The 19,571-nt window shown below is 42.3% G+C and overlaps 1 protein-coding gene across 1 annotated transcript in view; it reads left to right on the top strand.

Annotated features, from left to right (window-relative positions):
• Positions 1–19,571, top strand: part of epha6 (eph receptor A6) — a 231,697-nt gene that overhangs the window by 30,311 nt on the left and 181,815 nt on the right. Inside the window, exon 2 of the mRNA XM_066706008.1 lies at positions 7,397–7,461. Coding sequence (XP_066562105.1) covers positions 7,397–7,461 — 65 coding nt within the window. The remainder of the gene's footprint in view (positions 1–7,396; positions 7,462–19,571) is intronic.

The raw sequence follows: 19,571 nt of genomic DNA, 5'->3' as shown, positions 1-19,571 counted from the left end.
ACTGGGCTTGACAGGAACCTCACGCAACATTAGTTTGGTATTCGACACAAAACCTGTTAATGTATTCAGTGGTTGTCTTCTGTTCACACACTTGTTGTGGTGGGTTGCCTGGGAGGGGCTTTACTTTGCTCTAAAACAGGCATTATGTTTTATTCAGTTCAACAAAGTACAGTCCAGGTAATCCAGTGAGGGTGGCGCTACCCAAGTCACACACATTTACAATTCATTCTGCTGCAACATCTTCCGGTAACTTTACAGAATTTAATCAATTATTTACTGTCTATTATTGACTATCAAGTCGATAATACAAAACCTTACAGCGCCTGGGTACTTGACTAACTCTTAAATTAATGCTGTACGATTTCAATTCAGTTACTCTGCACTTTCAAGTATCCTTTGCAGTATAAATTGGCGCACATTTCATGTGACCGTAAATTCTGCCCTGAACTTCATTAGAGTAACACTGTTTAGTTAAAGGTTTGTAAAGGTGGAATGCACACAGGGTGCTTTAATATAACCTTGCCGTTGTGTGAATCACAGAACCAGACTGAAGTGGGTAAAATTAATAGATTTCAGTGCCTGAATGCAATCAACCTTGTTGGCTACACAGATATTAAGTGCTCCACGTAGACAGGTCTCAAAACAAATCTATTTGTAGCTGCAATCATTTAGTTTCATTGTCAGAGAAACATTTATTTGTATAAATGCCACACAGTGATGCATATGTTTGGTGCTCCTCCAATCCAGCTCTGTCTGTGAACAAAGATTGTGTCATAAAGTATGCACAAGAAGTGAATCCATTTTGTGTGCAGATCTACTTTAATTCGTACCGGTGACAAGTGGAATCATTCAATAAGCAAGCATGATTACCCCAAACAAAGGCCATGTACACACTTCAGACGCCAGGATTGTACTGAAACACAATCTGATTTGCGTTACAATTTGTTTTGTAAGCCTACAGATGTAGCCGGGCCTTTCGCAAGTTCATTGCGTGGCATTGTTAGCTTTTTATCTCCTACTAAATCATAAACAACGAAACAATCGCTGGTAATCTGTAGCTTGCATGTTGCTGGTTCAGGACTTGTACTTCTAAATTATTCATGCTGGAGACGCGGCGGCTTCTGACTGCAGGAATGAAAGAGGCTCTGCTCTTATAATCACGCGGCAGCGACTGCAGCAAGAGCAACTCTGCCACCGGTGCGCTGCAATCGGGTGACAAATGCACTGGTGGTGCACGCCGGCTGCACCCATCCACAATCTTCTGAGGTGACGGATGCAGATGGGTTTCCTTGAATGTGGTGAATTGTAATCAAGAATCATGGATTTTAACGTTCAACCCATCTGTCATGGCAGTTATTGGAAGCTTGCTGCTGCTTCGTGAATATCTAAACCTGGTGTGCATTCGATTGTAGGGTTACCATATCTGAACTACCAAATATGAGGGGGGGGTTGTAAACAACAAATAACGCCCATTCAGAGAGGAGGGTGTAAACAACAAAGTGTTATGACTGCAAAACAAATTATGCACAAAAATGCAATTTATTAATGTCTGAACATGAAGTTATGAGTGTAACATTTAATCCCTGGACCCTGGTGAACATATTATATACAGTGCAAATATATCAAATAGGTAAAATGAAAAGAGCACTTATTTGTTCAGTCCATGATTGTATGGCGAAAAAGTTCCAAAAATGCTTTACCAAGAAAAAAACACAGAAAATTGTAACTTATAACAATCAATAACATAAACAATTAGTATTATTTATTTATTATTTATTGTTAATTAATGAATGTGTATAAAAGTATAATCTCATGCCACTATTAGAGTCATACACACACCGGGAATTGTACTTCAGTGTTGGAAAAAATCATGGTCCGGGCAGAGATTACAGGTCCGAAAAAGAGGAAATGTCCAGGAAAAACGGGATGTATGGTAATCCGAAAGTAAGAAACAGCATTCTCGTCTTGGGTCATCTGGCAAATTGTTTACCTTTACCTTGAATGGTACAAAATACAAACAATTAAAGTATGTGAGATCTGGGCTTTTGATAACGGAGACGGTCAGTTCTCTATTCTAGTATACATCTGTGCCACATCTGGCATTCAGTGCCTGCAAAAGAAATGAAGAACAAATACACATGCTGTAGTTTAATCCGTATGTCGTTTTTAAATGTAAAACGGTAAAACGCATCAAAACTAACCACTGGGGTTTCTATTTGTTTAATTGTGTTGCCTTTGCTTTGCTATAAAATCTTTCTGGCCCGTTGTATTTCCACCGATAAACACAGGTGGGGAAACCTCTGGATGTTCAGCTTGGTCTCCGTTCATTAAGCCTTAAGCTTGTGAATCCTACACAGAACAGGAATCGCTGTAAATAAAAAAATATATGTTCAAGGCTGTGCTAACGCTAACTCCTCGAATCCGGGGATACGTACAGTGAGATTATAGCACAAGGGGGCTGTAAAATACATGGTTCATTAAGCTACTGACCACCACAGAAACAAGATGTCCCAGCAAGCCTCCTATAACCCGTGACCTTTCTTATGTTCTTATGTTATAACCCAGCTAATGCCCTGTATCTGAACATGAGGGATGCGTTCATTTATAATAATGAGGTCTTAACGAAGAGGCGCCAGTGATTGAGCTGTTTCTGTAACACTGCCAGTCCAGGGCGATGACTGATTTCTGAATGTGACACGTTTTATTGATAGGCATCAGAATTAGCTGAGTCCTGTGAGACAAAGGAAATTACACATTCATCATCCGTAGTTGGGTTTGAGGCAGACCGGAGGGACCACAAATGACCATTTCCACACGTATTCACGGTTTAAATTCATCAAAGTTGCACAGCCCATTGACTTTTACAAATGCTTTGGCTGGAGAAGTGGGGGATGAGAACATAGGGAATGGTTCCTTCAAGAGAAAAGATCATTATGGGTTTCCAGTGCCAGATCCTGAAATCAGCAGAAACATTCAACAACTGACACAAAACAAACTGCTGCTCATTCTTTCAATAAAGTGTGTAGCAGATATTTGGAGATATAACAGGCATGGAGCCATTCTTTAAAGTGCCAGCGATCTCATTGTGTGCTTTTGTGCGAGTGATTGTCTAAAAGGCTCTCCTTTCAAAGAGAAAACCTCTGCTTAGCATTCACTATTTATTTTAAATTTTGACTTTATGTTCAGTTATTACTGACATGTATTCCTCTGCCATCAAGTTTGTCAATACATTTATAAAGATGGTTTATGTTCCCAGTTTCAAAAAAAAATGAGGAGGTTAGTCAATTATTGACCTCAGAGTGAAGGATAACTTGGTTAAGCTATCCCCTACGGTTTTCTCCCAACCTGCCAACATTTCAAAATGACAACTACAACAAACGCACAACAACAACTTCGTTATCCTTTCTCTTTGAGGGGCAGCCTACATCTGAGTTACCAGACAGGTCGGGTTCACCTAGAGGTCTTGGATACCTTCCCAAACTTTTATATTAATATGATTCATACAACACCTGTAAAATATAATTGGTACCCAGAAGATTTGTATTAATTTTGTGGCTCTTCAATTATTCAAAGCCTGCATATGTTCTGTTCCCTGTTTCTTACTTCCCTAACGTCCACGTGTGTGTGGATCTGGTGGTCAGCACTCAGTTTCCAGCGGCCACATTTTCTCCTAAATGCACACCCAGATTATTTATTTACAGTTCAATAAAAACATCTAAAAGCTCCTACCAAACCCATTGCCAATATCCTCGGAGAAATCATTTACGCTAAGCATTCGGACGCGGGGAGGGAGCAGCGATAATCTCCTCAAGCTGTTCGTTTCATACTTGCCGACTTGTAAGTTGCCCTGATTTTGAATCGGTTAATGCTCAGGGTGAAGATCGTACAGCCCAAACCATGTTAGAAAGGAAGAGAGTGTGCTTTGTGTGGCGTACAGTGGCGCCTGCAGCCCGGAGGTCTCTGGAAACCTCTCAGATCTACACAGTCCGTTTCCAGAAGAGTGCCCTGCATGAACCAATACATACACAAGTCTGAAGTGGTCACATAGTCTCCATGTGCGGTGAAGAGAAACATGCCTACAGCAACCCTTGTGCCCTCAGCAGGATCTTCGTGGTCTTCTTGCTTGGGCAGCACAAGAGCCCAAGCAATAGGATCTGAACAGTAAATCACCAAGCTTATTTTGCATAATAAACCAAAAAACTAAAAGCACATCTATATTTTTGTGGGTTTATGATGTGCTTTACACCGATTAGCCATAACATTATGACCACCTGCCTAATATTGTGTAGGTCCCCCTTTTGCCGCCAAAACAGCCCTGACCCGTCGAGGCATGGACTCCACTAGACCTCTGAAGGTGTGCTGTGGTATCTGGCACCAAGATGTTAGCAGCAGATCCTTTTTGTCCTGTAAGTTGCGAGGTGGGGCCTCCATGGATCGGACTTGTTTGTCCAGTACATCCCACAGATGCTCGATTGGATTGAGATCTGGGGAATTTGGAGGCCAAGTCAACACCTTGAACTCTTGATTCATCAGACCAGGGCACCTTCTTCCATTACTCTGTGGTCCAGTTCTGATGCTCACGTGCCCATTGTAGGCGCTTTTGGCAGTGGACAGGGGTCAGCATGGGCACCCTGACTGGTCTGCGGCTATGCAACCCCATATGCAACAAACTGCGATGCACTGTGTGTTCTGACACCTTTCAATCAGAACCAGCATTCACTTTTTCAGAAATTTGAGCTACAGTAGCTCGTCTGTTGGATCGGACCACACGGTCCAGCCTTTGCTCCCCACGTGCATCAATGAGCCTTGGCCGCCCATGACCCTGTCGCCGGTTCACCGCTTTTCCTTCCTTGGACCACTTTTGATAGGTACTGACCACTGCAGACCGGGAACAGCCCACAAGAGCTGCAGTTCTGGAGATGCTCTGACCTAGTTGTCTAGCCATCACAATGTGGCCCTTGTCAAAGTCACTCAGATCCTTACGCTGCCCATTTCTCCTGCTTCTTACACATCAACTTTGAGGACAAAATGTTCACTTGCTGCCTAATATATCCCACCCACTGACAGGTGCCATGATAACAAGATTATCAGTGTTATTCACTTCACCTGTCAGTGGTCACAATGTTATGGCTGATCGGTGTATAGTGCTAATTGTTCATCAAAGCATTTCCAGTCGTAATAAAGCATCTACCAAATTGTGATACAGTTGAATCCGGATAATTGCATGGGACCACTGTGACGTGATTCACTTAACCAGAGTATGCATTAATCAGGAGCGAGTTATTAAAATATAGAGACAATATAGTCTACGCTCACATGTAGATGCGTATATGACTCGTCTAAATCTGATTCATCTTCAGTACAGAGCACAGTGGGCTGCAGCTATTATAAGAGCCTTACATTATAAATCAGTAGCTGTGAGCCCTTTCATTAATGATACCAGAAACACCAAAACAAACAGAAATCAGTAGGAATATGGGCAAGCAACAAGTCAATATATCAACGTGGGATGCAGTACAGAATAGTATTTCAAAGTAAACGCAAAAGAAAATACAGGCTACCAAGAAGGGCTCTGACGACTTCACAAAACAAACAGTATTTTTTGTCATATCTTTCTAGCCATATGTCCTCAAATGTACTTATGAACTTTGTTTTTTATATTAGTTAGTAATGAGTTATAATGAGAACAGTTCAGATCACTCTATGGTCAATGGAACTAAAGTGCGTAGCTGGAAAACTCTGCTGATTGTATTTTCTTCTAAGTCTAATGCAGTGGACTTTATTCACATTATGCATTGTGAACGGGACCACACAACTTTAAGCCCTAATCTGACATGCATTCAAACGATATGCATTACACCGAAGCACGTTTCCATTAAAAACTATGCATTTCAAACAGAACCAGCTTGTGACTATGCCATTTAAACGGGTGTCCAGTCACAGCCAAGGCCTGTGGATGAGAAACGACAACAGAGAGGCCAGGTCAGTGTGAATCTTTAACCCCGCGCTCATTAGCACACGGTGCCCAGGTAGAAGTGCAGCCGTCATCTCTATTACTGAGCCAGGAGACGCTGACCTACATTTTTATAACATGCGCTAGCACTTTTTTTTTTTTTTTTACTTTTCAAGCTGTGGATCGCCACATTCTCACATCCCTCTCTGTGTGTTGACTGTTGTGTGTAAGAAGCTGTGTTTCTTGTTTCTCTAGGCAGCAGACACACACACACACACACACACTATTAGGATTCAGTTTTCATTCTACAGATGTACAGTACTGTGCAAAAGTTTTAGGCAGGTGTGAAAAAATGCTATAAAAATAGACATTTTAAATGATTATATTTATTCATTAACTAAATGTAAAGTGAGTGAACAGAAGAAAAATCTACATCAAATCCATATTTAGTGTGACCACCCTTTGCCTTCAAAACAGCATTAATTCTTCTAGGTACTGTACATTAAAAAACATTCATCCCATGTGACTTAATGCATTCAGTCCTTGGATTCTAAATAAAGCATCTCTTTGCTAGCCCTCTAAATTTTTAAAACAGTGGTGATGTGTGGGTACATAAAACTAATAAAACAACATCAACAAATTGCTTTTCAACACCAGTTTGAGTTGAAAATGTAATACCAGTTTGACACAATGTTACATCTTAAACAAATTGAACAAAATGTGTTAACAAATCAAAATATATTGCATCTATAAACGCTCCACCAGACATCCAATATATTACTATCATTGAAGTTACTATCAATTAAGTTATCAATCAACTGAGTTTCATGTTAAGATTGCTGTGAATATATGCTTTAATGGATTAAATCACAATTGGTAACCCTCCCGTGTTTTCCTGTTCCAACTTTATGCAATTAGTGTGGCGTCACTTGTCTTCAGGGTGTTTCCAAGCTTTGTCCAACTTCATTTGGTGATCCGATTACATCCAGAGGTGTTCATAATGGGAGTGTTGTCACTTTAGATTTAATTAAATGTAACCACCGCAATATTTTCCCTTCTGTTGTTCCATAAGCCGATGTTTTAAATTACTCTTCTCAGAAATATAATTACATTTTATTCCGCGTCCGTCAGAGGAAAATTAAACAATGCTCTTCTTTCAGCAAAGATTGGAACGAAAACGTATGGCACAATCAGTCTAAATTAGATTGTGTCTAAAGGACTGTCTTCTTTTGGATCATATTTATTTGCAATTATCCGTAAGCCACAGCCTGAGTATCTGAGACACCCAGGACACGTCCCTGTTACTACTGTGAAAGTCCTCTCCAGTAATGTAATCTGGAGACCAAAAACAAATGGAGCGCCAGACAGATATTTAAATGGTTCATTACTGTGCTTTGAATATGTAACGCATGCTAATTCTGTTGACCTTTTCTTTGTTTCCAGTCGTGCTGCTGGATACCACATCTGTTCTGGGGGAGCTTGGATGGAAAACATACCCGATAAATGGAGTAAGTCTGCGATACCTGTCACTTACTTAGCACCCGCAGGTGGCCCCTTGCCAGTAGTAACAGTTGGGCAGAACGGTATTAATATTAATTGAATGTTGGCAGCCATATTTATATCGATGTGAGGGTTTTGCATGTTGGTAATCCAGGAGCTGGAGATGTGGAGGAAAGTGATTTTAATGTGAGTGATAGTGCTTCATAGACAGTTGCCCTCAGAGCGTGTAAATGTGTATTAAGTACCTAGTTGCAGAGGAGTAATTGATCAAGTGTAAATTCAGGGATGTGTATAAGCCAGATCTTAGTTCTCATCCCAGATATATAACTGAAGCTCTAGATAATCACAGAAACTACAGTGTGACGTGTGAGGATATTTATAGATATTACTGATTGATATGCAACCATATGCATGGGGAAGAAAACACCTAAAGATTGTGAACACACTGTAAATGATACTGTATTCATGTTTAATGTATTCCAGAAGATGAATAGTGGAGCAGCTTTAGATGTGTACAGTGCAAATCAACTTTTTATGTTCCTAACTAAGGAAAGAGGCTGTTCAGCATAAATACAACACCCAGATTGGATACAAATGGCGCCCTACTGTTTCTGGCCTTCAGAAGCTGGACTGGTTTTGAGTCGCACTGATATCTTTGTATAGTTGCGGCTTAAAAGAGCATGGGCCCATTATTATAGTAACAAATGAACAGTGTTCTTTAGACTAGGACACACCCGATTTACAATAATCAAACAAACAGGCAGCAGGTTCTTAAAGTAATAGTGTTTCATATTGTATTGAAAAGGTAACATGACAGTAAGATCCTGCTGTGATACGTTTTGATATTGATAATTAACACTCAGGGCTGCTCTACCAACCTGTAGAAGTACTCGGTGCTGTGAGGGGGGTACAGACATCGATATCGAGCGGGAATGTGCCATGGCAGGGTGTTTCTAATGGGTTACAGATGATCCATAGGTGGATTATTTAATTTCAGAAGCCTTCAGTGAAAACAGACAGCGTTAGAGATGTTAAGCTTTTGGAACCGTGTCAAAGACCTTGTGGCATCCCAGTAAAACAGAACGGCTGATACACATTTCCCTTTGTCAACCCAAGAGGAACAGAGTTTGTGTGCGATCTGAATTGTAAATTCAGGCTGGTTCATAATTCTGCAATCTGGGGAATTTGATAAGGTTCCCGATTCGTTACTGAATGTCAGAGATTTGCTCGTACAGTAAAGTCCCTCACAGCTCGAGCAGATCTGCCACTTGCCAAGGCTGGGGAACTTGGCATTCATTCTTGGGTGATGTGAGTGATAAACTGTTTCTTCTGAATTCCTATCCTTTAATTTTTTTTTCTGAAAGTCAGTGTTATAAATGTGTAGCTTTGCGATTTGTATCTGTTAATATTATACAAAAGGTATATGTTCTGTGGATATCTCTCCTATTTATAATTGTTTATAACGCTCTGGGAAGATGGGCATTTTGTGAATATGTATATAGTTGTTCAAGAATTAAATATGGTTTGATGACATCATCAGCATTAAGAATTGTTCACTGGTAGCTGCAAATTAAAATCCACTATTAAATGCACTATTAAAAAAATATAATATTAAAATGCACCTTCATGGGGGAATGTTGTTGGTGCTTAAAGATTGCACTCTCTGTCTTTATGAATTGTAAATGCCATTTATCATCTACAGTCAAAATCATAATCTCCTGATATCACCTCTCAACAGCAATTGTCGATTATTGACATAATCTGGTTGCGTGTAGTGCAGTGGGAAGCTCGTGGAGATAATGAATCACGCAAGCCCTAGACGTTTCCTTTAATTCGATATAAATTTCATTTTACTCTTTTATGTACATATTTATTAATTTATTTTTGCTTTAATAATAGTGGAACCGTAACGATTTAATTGAATGCTGTCTTTCAGAGAGATTCCCATTGCGAATCATTACGCCACTCTGGAGATCTGAATGGAGCACATTAACCTCGTTGGGCCGCACTTGTCTGTGTTGTGCAGGGTGCTGACATGATGGACTGACCTTTAAAACATCTCTGTGTGGAAACAGTCAGAACCGCAGCAGAATTGGGCTCCGACCTGCTCAGAGGCCACAGATACTTCAGCAGCGAATTATTCCCATTTATCCATCGAGCAAGAGGATTTTTAAAACAGATCAGTTAATTTACATGATAATACAATGATACACAAAGCAGAGTAATATTCTACCTATTTAATTTCGATACTCTAGTGTTAATGGAGTGAATCATACCCCACGTCGCGCCAACCTACAGTATCCTTTCATGCTCTTGTGTAGTTTATAGTGCAGTGAGAGTCAGCCTAGGTACTTGAAACCCTGGGGTGCACAAGGTTTTTCAGGGGGTACATGGAATGAATGGGGTGCGTGGGGGTCCAGAGTACGAATTAATATAATTTATCTGTTTTGTTGGGGGGAGGGGGGAGGAAATCTTTTGCAGGAACCTCAACTTTCTTATTAGTTGGTGTTTTGTTTGCGCTGGTGAATCTAGTAGCAAAAAGCCTAAAACACTAAAACACTATACTATAATAATGATGTTATTACATGGAATTCATATATAAGTATTATAACATATTGTTGTAAAGTTTTGATTACATTTTTTTTTTTAATCAGGGGAAAATATGCAAATAAATAAAATAGCATTTATTTTTATTTGCATAAAACACCAGGGAACAAGCTTACTAATGCTTTCTGAAGACTTGACATGAAAGTCAAATATGTTGGGAAGTTACTTGCAAATTGTCAGTCCAAAATAACAACAACAACAACAACAACAACAACAACAACAAAAAGCACAATATGAAGTATAGAATTATTATTGGGTTTGAACACATTTTCTTTGTTTTTATCAACATGCAGTTTAACTAATTTTAAACTAACTATCTAAAGAAACAAATGCATAAATAACTATATGTACACAGGAAATAATTTATTTGAGAAAATAACTCCACATAGAGGAAATGTCTACGAATCTGTGTGAATTCTAGAAATAAAGCAGAACGGGGAGGCAAACATGCAGTTCTCCTTCTGGGGTGTATGAGTGTCTCAAAGCCTGGCTCAGGGGCTCATGAAGTTATAAACGGTTGACCTGGACCTGAAATGGCTTGAAGGCTGTACCACGAATCATCTCTGTCACCGGTAATGGCTTAAAATCACCAGAGTGGTCGTCTCTGGTCTGCCGGTGCTTTAAGCGCTCGGGTAAACTGTCAGAGCGGCTTCCCTGAGAACAAGCCTGTGCTGGGTCCTCCAGCCACGGCTCACATTCACACTACTGGCCCTCCGAGGATTAGGAGCCTGAAAGGGCCGTGCTGAACAGGGAGGAAGAGCCTCGCACCCCCCACCTCTCGGCCCGTTTTGCAGCCCGCCTTGGGGAGGTCAGTAATTGCTTTCCCGCGCAACTTTAATTACGGCTCTGGTGGAATATTCTCCGCGGTCATTAATCGTTGGTTTTATCTGACGAGTGAACGAGCATGTGGATAAGAGGAGCAGACGTGCCTTAGCCTTCAGCTGGCTTTGAAAGAGGATTGTCATACTATTAATTCGCACTATAAACCGTTTATTCCACCTTTAGTGACTCTATGGAGATGCATCGCTTGGCATTTTCCGATCATCAAGCCCGGCTCTTCTGCTCGGCTTGAAATTGTGTGATTGCGAAGAAGCCCGTTGTGACTCATTTTACTTATTCCGTGTTACATCAGCCACCATTCGGCCCCTGTGACCTGGCCGTGCGTAGGGTCTGTCTGCATCCACAGCTGACATTCTCATGTATTGTCCCCCGTATCGATGTCAGTAGCCCATTAAGTTCCCCTGATCCCCAAGCCTGGACGAATCCACCCACTCTCACCTGCTGTGCCTTACACGTTTACTTTCAGTTCTCTTATTGATATGAGGTGCTGTAATTGTTCGTTTGTCATAGAAGCACATGTTGAGATTGAAAACATAACTTTTACCCACAATCCTCTTCTCTCTGAGCTAGCGCCAGACCCCTGCATGTCAACGGCTGTCTGGAGAGGAAGGCATCTCCGTGCAGAGACTCCACAGAGTTTAAGTTTAAGTTGTTAGGTGACTCTTTTGTGGATAAAGACAGTCAGGGAGACTATTATATGATGTAGGTCAATCAGCAGATTCAGATGAGAGGGGGGTGCTAGGCGGCTGCATCTCCGGCTGCATGATTAAGCTGTCAACACTTCTCCTTGCACTCCGTGGGATCAGAAGCCAGAAAGCATATTGTGCATGAATATTAAAAAAAAACGGAGGAGGAGTGGACTGAGGGCTACATCTGGCGAGTGTTATCCGTCAAGATGGGAATGCAGGGCGTTAGCCAGGAGGGCTGTCCTGGAGCTGGGCTGGAAGCTGACTGCTGAGAACTTCAATACAGGACAATGAAAGATAAATGAGAAGAGGTCAATAAGATGTTTTGGTAACGTGCATAAAAAGACTAAATCAACCACAATGATGGTAAAAACAACATCATCAACTATAACTACAACAGCAACAACATCAGCATCAACAAGTACTTGGAAAATACCATTCCCCACGGTCAGAGGGTCTGTGGAGCTCCAACATGCCCAAGTGACGTGGTATTCTGACCTGCCCTCCACAGTTACCCCCACAAGCCCAGTCGTTGGGTCATGTGAAGCCATTTCAAAACCCTCGGAGACTTCCCGTTGATGTAGTAGACGTTTTAAATGTCTATAGATGAGCTATAGGAAAGCAGGTTGTTGCGATGCTCTTAAGAGGAGATCTCAGAGTTCGCACTCGCACTGTGTCATGAATAATAGGCCTGACAGGTGGCGCTGAGGGTATGGTTTTTATTTTCACCGCCATGTGATCAGTCACCACAGGGAAACACAGTTCGGTGCTCGGCTGTTGATTTCCTGTCTTGGGTTTTCCTCTGGTAGTCTGCTTGTGTTGCAGTGTGATATTTTTAGGGGTTTTGCTGCAGCTTTGGCGGTCATCAGTGGTCATTTTTGCGTGTATGTTCACCAATGTCTGTATATAAATGTGCCTTCATGAAGAAAGTAAACGATAATGCACATTTTTATCGGGTAATAAAAAAAAGGTAACCTGTATAATTAATCAAGTAATAAATCAAGCCTCTTTCTATCAGTCAGGTTCAGGTTCAATTGCCTGTCACTCGACTCTAATTGGTTTCCAGTGCATAATAGCAACATTTACACATCAGATTGGCCACCCAAGAGGTGTGAAATGGGTTAAAATCCCACTGCATTGGAAACCGGAAAAGATATTAGCCTCTTGCCATATTAACTAGTTAACTTTGCATCGTATAATGAAACGGTTTATTAGCATCGCATCTCTTATGTAAATTGTGTCAGTTTACACAGAGTGGGGCAAACTCATTTTGAATGCCCTGACCTACAACGCCTGTATTTAGTACCGACTCACTCAAGAGCTGCCTGAATTAGTACAGATACTTGCTGTATATGTGTGGTATGTTCAGTATCAACGTGTGTGTGTGTGTGTGTGTGTGTGCGAGGGTGCGTGCGTGTAGCTGTGTGTATCTATGTGTGTAAATAAATATATATACAAATACTAGTAGTATTTATTACCACAATGCTCTTTATCCTGGAGTCTAGAAAATGTTTTCTTCAATTCCCGACATATTTACAATTATTTTTATCTTTGTTTTGTATCAATGATGAATGGTTTTGAGTGTGTGTGTATTTCCCAGCACATGGACGCTCCGGTGTCCTTCTCTTTGGAGCCGAGCGGTCAGCAGGTTGGGCTGGCTGGCTGGCTCTATGGAGTGTGTCTGAGCCCGTGTGCTGCCTCTGTACCCTGTTTCTCAAGAAGGGCAGACTCATCCTACTGAAATATATACGAGTCATTCCCCCAGCATACAGGAAGCCAGCACTTTCCATTTATTTATTAATTTAAAGAAAAATGCCTCACAAGTGCTACAGAATTCCCTGTGTTTCCCCCACAAGCATCAGTAGTTTGGTAACAAAGCTCTGACGTCCCCCCCGCACTGTTCACCTTTCACATCCACTTCATAAGAAAGTGTCCAATCGAGAGGAGGCCATTCGCCCCATCGTGCTTGTTTGGTGTCCATTAATACCTAAGTGTTCAGGGATCCTATCCAGTCTGTTTTTGAATGTTCCCAAATGGTCTCTTCAGCCACATCGCTGGGGAGTTTGTTCAGATTGTGATGCCTCTCTGTGTGAAGAAGTGTCTCCTGTTTTCTATCTTGAATGCCTTGAAGCCCAATTTCCATTTGTGTCCCCGGGTGCGTATGTCCCTGCTGATCTGGAAAAGCTCCTCTGGTTTGATGTGGTCGATGCCTTTCATGATTTTGAAGACTTGAATCAAGTCCCCACGTAGTCTCCTCTGTTCCAGGGTGAAAAGGTTCAGTTCCTCAGTCTCTCAGTAGGACTTTCCCTTCAGACCTGGAATAAGTCTGGTTGCTCTCCTCTGAACTGCCTCTAGAGCAGCGATATCTTTCTTGAAGTGTGGAGCCCAGAACTGTCCACAGTATCCAGATGAGCTCTAACTAGTGCATTGTACAGTCTGAACATCACTGCCCTTGTTCTCAATTCTGCACTTTTGACAATATACCCTAACATTGTGTTTGTCTTTTTTATTGCTTCCCCATATTGTTTGGATGGAGAAAGACCCAGGAGTCTATGTGGACTCCTCACTTTCTCATGCGTTACTTCATCTAGTTCTATTCCTCCCATAGTGTAATTATAGTGAACATTTCTGTTACCTGCATGTAATACCTTGCACTTGTCCACATTGAATTTCATCTGCCAGGTGACTTCCATGGAAGACTGGCCTCTATATCTTCCCAAAAGAAGGTAAGGGATTACTACTCCTAAGGGGTTCATATCCCGGGTCCTTGAATTGTACTGTATATGCTAAAGTATTTCACCACTCCGTCTGAGGGATTCAGTGGACAATCTGGTGAAACTTGAGGTTGTAGTTGGTGAATAGAGAAAATGAATCAACACTGAACTCTCTATCTCCCACCAAATTGTGCTGTAATGAACTTTAAAAGCGCTCTGACGCCGGGATTCTCTCTCCGTTTGTAATTTCGTATCGGGTGTCATGTAGTAACATTAGGCGACCGGTCCTGAGCGCGCCCCCATGTGAACGGCTGTACCGTGCTCTCTAAAGCGCCTGCCAGCTTTGCTATAAAGCGTGATTATATTTTCTTTCAAAATAATTTCTTTACCCGGCGCCTCACCTTTCTTCCAAGGAAGAGATCAGGCCCCCCCACACACACTTCAGATGCCTTCCCGTGAAGCCGCTGTGTAATTAGAGGAAGCCTAGGTGGAATTATAGTCCTGTGACTCATTTCTGCATAATATACGAGCCCTCGTACAGACAAATCATTTTGTCATTTAAGAAGTGTTTAGCAGATTTATCAGTGTGAACATTTTAAGCTGTTGGAGGACGAAATGCGTACTATACTGCGGAAAGTATAAATTTAACAGGGCTTTTACCCAGGCATTGTTGAATAAATGATGTAACCTGGAACTAAACTATCAGTTAGAGCACAGAGCCTCCTTTCTTGCGTGGCTTTTGAAAACTGCAAGGCTTTAATCCTTAATTACAATATTTAAACAGGGTAATTAATTATCATTACCTTATGCTTATCACTGTTCTAGAGAGCCCAGTGTTTCCCGATTTATTATTAAAGGCTGACGAGAGAGAGAGAGAGAGAGAGAGAGAGAGAGAGTGTAAACAGTCCTCAGAAAATTGGATTGACTGTTAATTGAAACGTCTGGAAAGAAAGAAAGAGTGGGGAAAAAAAGCCAGTTGTAAAGTAAACCCTTTCGGGAAACGGACCAAAAAAAGGGAAAGCCATTTTTTGTCCGCATTACTTTCGATGACCTCTGTCATTACCAGGCTTAACCACTGCCAGGGGAAGACTTAATTGGCTCATTTCCTGTCAGAGATGTGCCCAGGCCAATTCCTAATGTACTGCTACACCATCAAATTGAAAGCAGTGGGAGGTGTAATTATAGTATTTTGATTAGCTTACTTAGGAGGCATTAAGAAATATTAAAGATAAAAGAACGCTGCTCAGTGAAGGCTAAACAGGAGGTAAATATGAAATAACTTTTCTTCATTAAAATTCAAACTGTTCTCGAGACAGATTAGCACATTATTCTCCGCATCAAAATGACAGTGTTTTTTAATTAAGGAGCGCTTTTTCCAAAACAGCCCAGACTGACGAGCTTCAAAAGAAAAAGGTCTGTAATCAAATTTAATATAGTAGTGCCCTTGTGTGTAATGAATAGCGGAGAAGGAGAGGATTTATACATCGGGGTCCTTTTCTTTCGTATATTGTACCCAGCGTATCAGCACCAGTCTCGGGTCGGCCTTAATATCTCATGTCTACAAAGCCAATTAGGATTCGGGCTTCTAAAATTAGCCTGGAGGATAATTAAACCGAAGGATACGCATCGATGGGCGACTCCAAACCTGGACACTTGGCGCCTTGTGTACGCCGCTGCGTCATACGCATTTTAAGGTCATGGTCTTCGTGTCGCCTGTAAAATTGCCATATTGAATAACATAGAACTGTTTTTGGCAGAAATGTAATCGAGGAGTCAAGGAAATAAAACAGTCACTGTCGCTACGATTATTTTTAATTTGTAAAAGCGCACATTACATTGCTCGTGTCACTAGGTAGTGCTCGGAGGTCCCAGATCGCGGACCATCTCAAATTGCTCCAGCAAAAGTTAAGCGCTGCTGTCGGGGAAGAAAACATTGTCCTCTTTTTGTATGAGTGTCTTTATAGGTGTGAGGTAAAAGGAGGAGAGGTGCTGAGTGTATAATAAATTGTGTAGACGGGAGTAGAATTGCCTTAATCTCACCCATTCGCTGCAACTGCCAACAACATCAGTCTATTTCCTGTTTAGTATTATGCAATGTGTGTTTACGTGATCACACTCTGGAGCTCTGGTTTTAATTTGAATAATAAATAAAACACGCTGAGAGACGGCTGAGGATACTTGCTTCTCACTGTCTGAGCTCTGTTTACGATACTCCAGGTGCAAGATCCGGGATTATCCCACCCATCGGAAGGTCTCTCTCCCTGATTGTCTCTCTCTCTCTCCCTCTCTCCCTCTCTCCCTCTGTCCCTTGGTCATTCTCTGTCTCCCTCATAAGGATTTTTGTTTCTCTAGACGAGTCGTTGGGTGAACCTGGTCTAGGAGAGGGAGCTGTGGTCTGGCAGCTCGCCTGGGTCTCTGTAAATCTCTTACCACTCGCAACCTGGAAGCAACACCTACTTTAGTCAGTTTTGTAAACATACCAGTTTAATTGGGTCATTGAGAGCTCAGGCAGAAGGACTAACCGAAGATCTTGTGACTCTCCAGGACCAGGTGTCTCACTCGTGACCCCCACATCATACACGTGTGTGGAAGGCGCTCCCTCTGAATGTAAACGCCTTTCTGAGCTAATCATCGAGGGCTATCGCAGATTCACTGGGTGGGTGGCGGCTTGCGATATTAGATACCGACGAGGCCAGAATAGGGGAAAGCGAGCAAATGCGGCCTGGCACAGTTTTGTAAGTTTGACAGCTCAATGCATCATTTTCATAGCTGCTGTTCTCGGAATACACTTGTTGATTGATTTTCTCCATGAATCAAAAAATAAAGTAGAAAAGCGGAGAGAAATTTGAGTGAGAATGTCTGTATATTAGAAGGCATAAACAAGGTTTAGTTTGACAGCGCATTTGAAGCCTGACAAACACACTCGCAGGCCTTACAGCACTTAATGCCAGCCCCCCTGTAAAAGCAAAAGTAATTACTTGCATCACACCCCCCACACACTTTTTTTGTTCAGATTGTGTCTCCTGATTTATTGCTTTACTTTGTCACATTTAGGATGATTTAGGAGTTAATTAGCTTCAACAGCCTCCCACAACGCAGGGCCTGTTGTCAGTGTTATGTGTCAGTGAGTCTGTGTTAAGAGAGTATTACCGTGAGACAGACGGACGCAAAGCTCTACCACCCCCCAGGGGAGAGTAAAGTATGGCACAACGAGCGTAACGCAGGCTGGCCTGTAAACTGCAGATTTGCAGTCTTTTCTGCCTCTTGTTTTCTCTTGTCTCTTGCTTGTGAAACCTGTAAAGTTAGGCTCTGTGATGTCAGCCCAGCCGGTTCCCATCTCTGCATGTGTGCAGCTTGAGAAGAAAGTGGACCAGTGATGTGCGAACGATGAATACATTCCTTGTAGAGTTTCCAGTGAGAATTTATGCCATTTTTATTTTTATTTTAATACAAAGAAACCCCCCACCTGCCTTGAGATTTCAGTCTCTCGAACTGACGGGGCATTCGAGCCGAGACGCACTTGTAAAGAAGAGAGTCGAATACACTTTTTAAAGGCAGCTATCGGCGGACGTTGCATTTGATCTGGGAGCTTCAGAAGCTGCCGGCTCTTGATGAAGGCCTAAAAGTGACCGGGGAGGCAGAGGATGACAAGACGTCTGGTTACCTGGAACGAGCCGAGCATCCTTGGAGACGCACGCCGTTTCTTTCTTTCTTTCTTTCTTTCTTTCTTTCTTTTTCCTTTCTTGTTTGATGAAGACTTTGAGGGGCAGCGATGGGTATCTCGAGCCAAGCATCCCTGCGCCAGGGCTGTAAATTGAAGCAGCTGCAGATGATACAGTCTGGGGGGGATGAGCGCCGCGTTCAGCCACGCAGGCATCGACACGGATACAGTTATTATCGTTGAAAGGAGCTGAATTATATGTGAATTAATTTAGATGAAGACGTTCCCCTATCAGGTTTAAAACGAGACGTTCGGAGGCATCCCACGCGCGCTCGATAGTGTGAACGCGAACCGGGATTGAACTGAAGCCTCCTCTACAAATGTTTCTTGTAAACATTCCTGACAGAGCGAGAATGTGAAATTGTTTCGTCCCTTCGCAGATGCAGACACTGTGGGTTCATTTTTTTCTCTCTCTCTCTCTGTGATATCAGTATAGATTTTCTTTTACCTTGAAGATGGATGGAGAAACATGCGGCCGGTGCCCCTTGTACAGCGATATTACTTGTTCTCCTCTTTGTTGAGAAGTGAAAATATGGGCCGGCTGGATCCCAGGGTTGAGCAGTAATAGATTATATGACCGTCTCTCGCCTGAGGTGAGAGACTTGGTATTCACACGGCGACACTGTCTCCTGCCTACCGCCTCCCTCGCCCCTCGCCAGTGCCACTGGATTAATTGATTCCTGCTTTTGATTCCTGCTTGGGGCAGGCCATCCCATTACTTCACAATTCATTGTCTTTAATCACACATTAAGCAGTACGAACTGGGGGTGAATTGATTTAATTTTCGGGATGTCAGGTTCTGGTGTGTGGGAAGAGCAGGGCCCCCGGGACCGCACGAGACTGGGGTTGGCAACCGGGACACAGTGGGGTGAGGTGGGGACAGCAGTCAGGGGTACTGGGCTACTCGTGGCAGGTGGGGTGAACAAATCGGCAGTCACCTGTGCGCTCTGGATGGCTATCATATTATTATTATTATTATTATTGTCTATCCTGTCAGTTTGCTGGTTTTCAATATACAGCACATTGTAAGTTAATATATATATTTATTTTTTTGAGAGACGACACATTCTTCTTCCGAGAAAAGCCTGCATATTTTCCCTCAATTTATTCTGGCACGCTTAATATTCAGCCTCTCAGCGGGTCGCCTCTTTCCATCTGCATAGAGGGTTCACGAGAATGCGACGGAGGAGGCGAGGAACGCCTGAAATGCCAGACAGGGCTGTTGTCAGACAGGGACACTCTCGAACTCGTATGAAAGTGTACCAGAGTGGGCTTACTTGTTCTGAACAGGTAAACCCACTCTGGTGTATTCCAGTTGTGCGTTTTTCTACATAATGTAATCGCATCATATTGTGGCACTTATTCCCAGCACTATTTATGTATGTATGTATTTATTTTTGGGGTGGGTTGGGGATAAATGTCTACAGATAAGTATACGTGGTCCTGAAGGAGTCCTGTAGCTCACGTGCGCTTAATCTGCCTCCTATTTCGGTGCACTGCTTTGAATTGATGCATAATTTACCCACCAGCCCCACGAAGAACCTCACTTG

This window comes from Amia ocellicauda, chromosome 6 (assembly GCF_036373705.1).
Source record: "Amia ocellicauda isolate fAmiCal2 chromosome 6, fAmiCal2.hap1, whole genome shotgun sequence".
NCBI lineage: Eukaryota > Metazoa > Chordata > Actinopteri > Amiiformes > Amiidae > Amia > Amia ocellicauda.
This window is presented reverse-complemented; position numbering and strand designations above follow the sequence as displayed.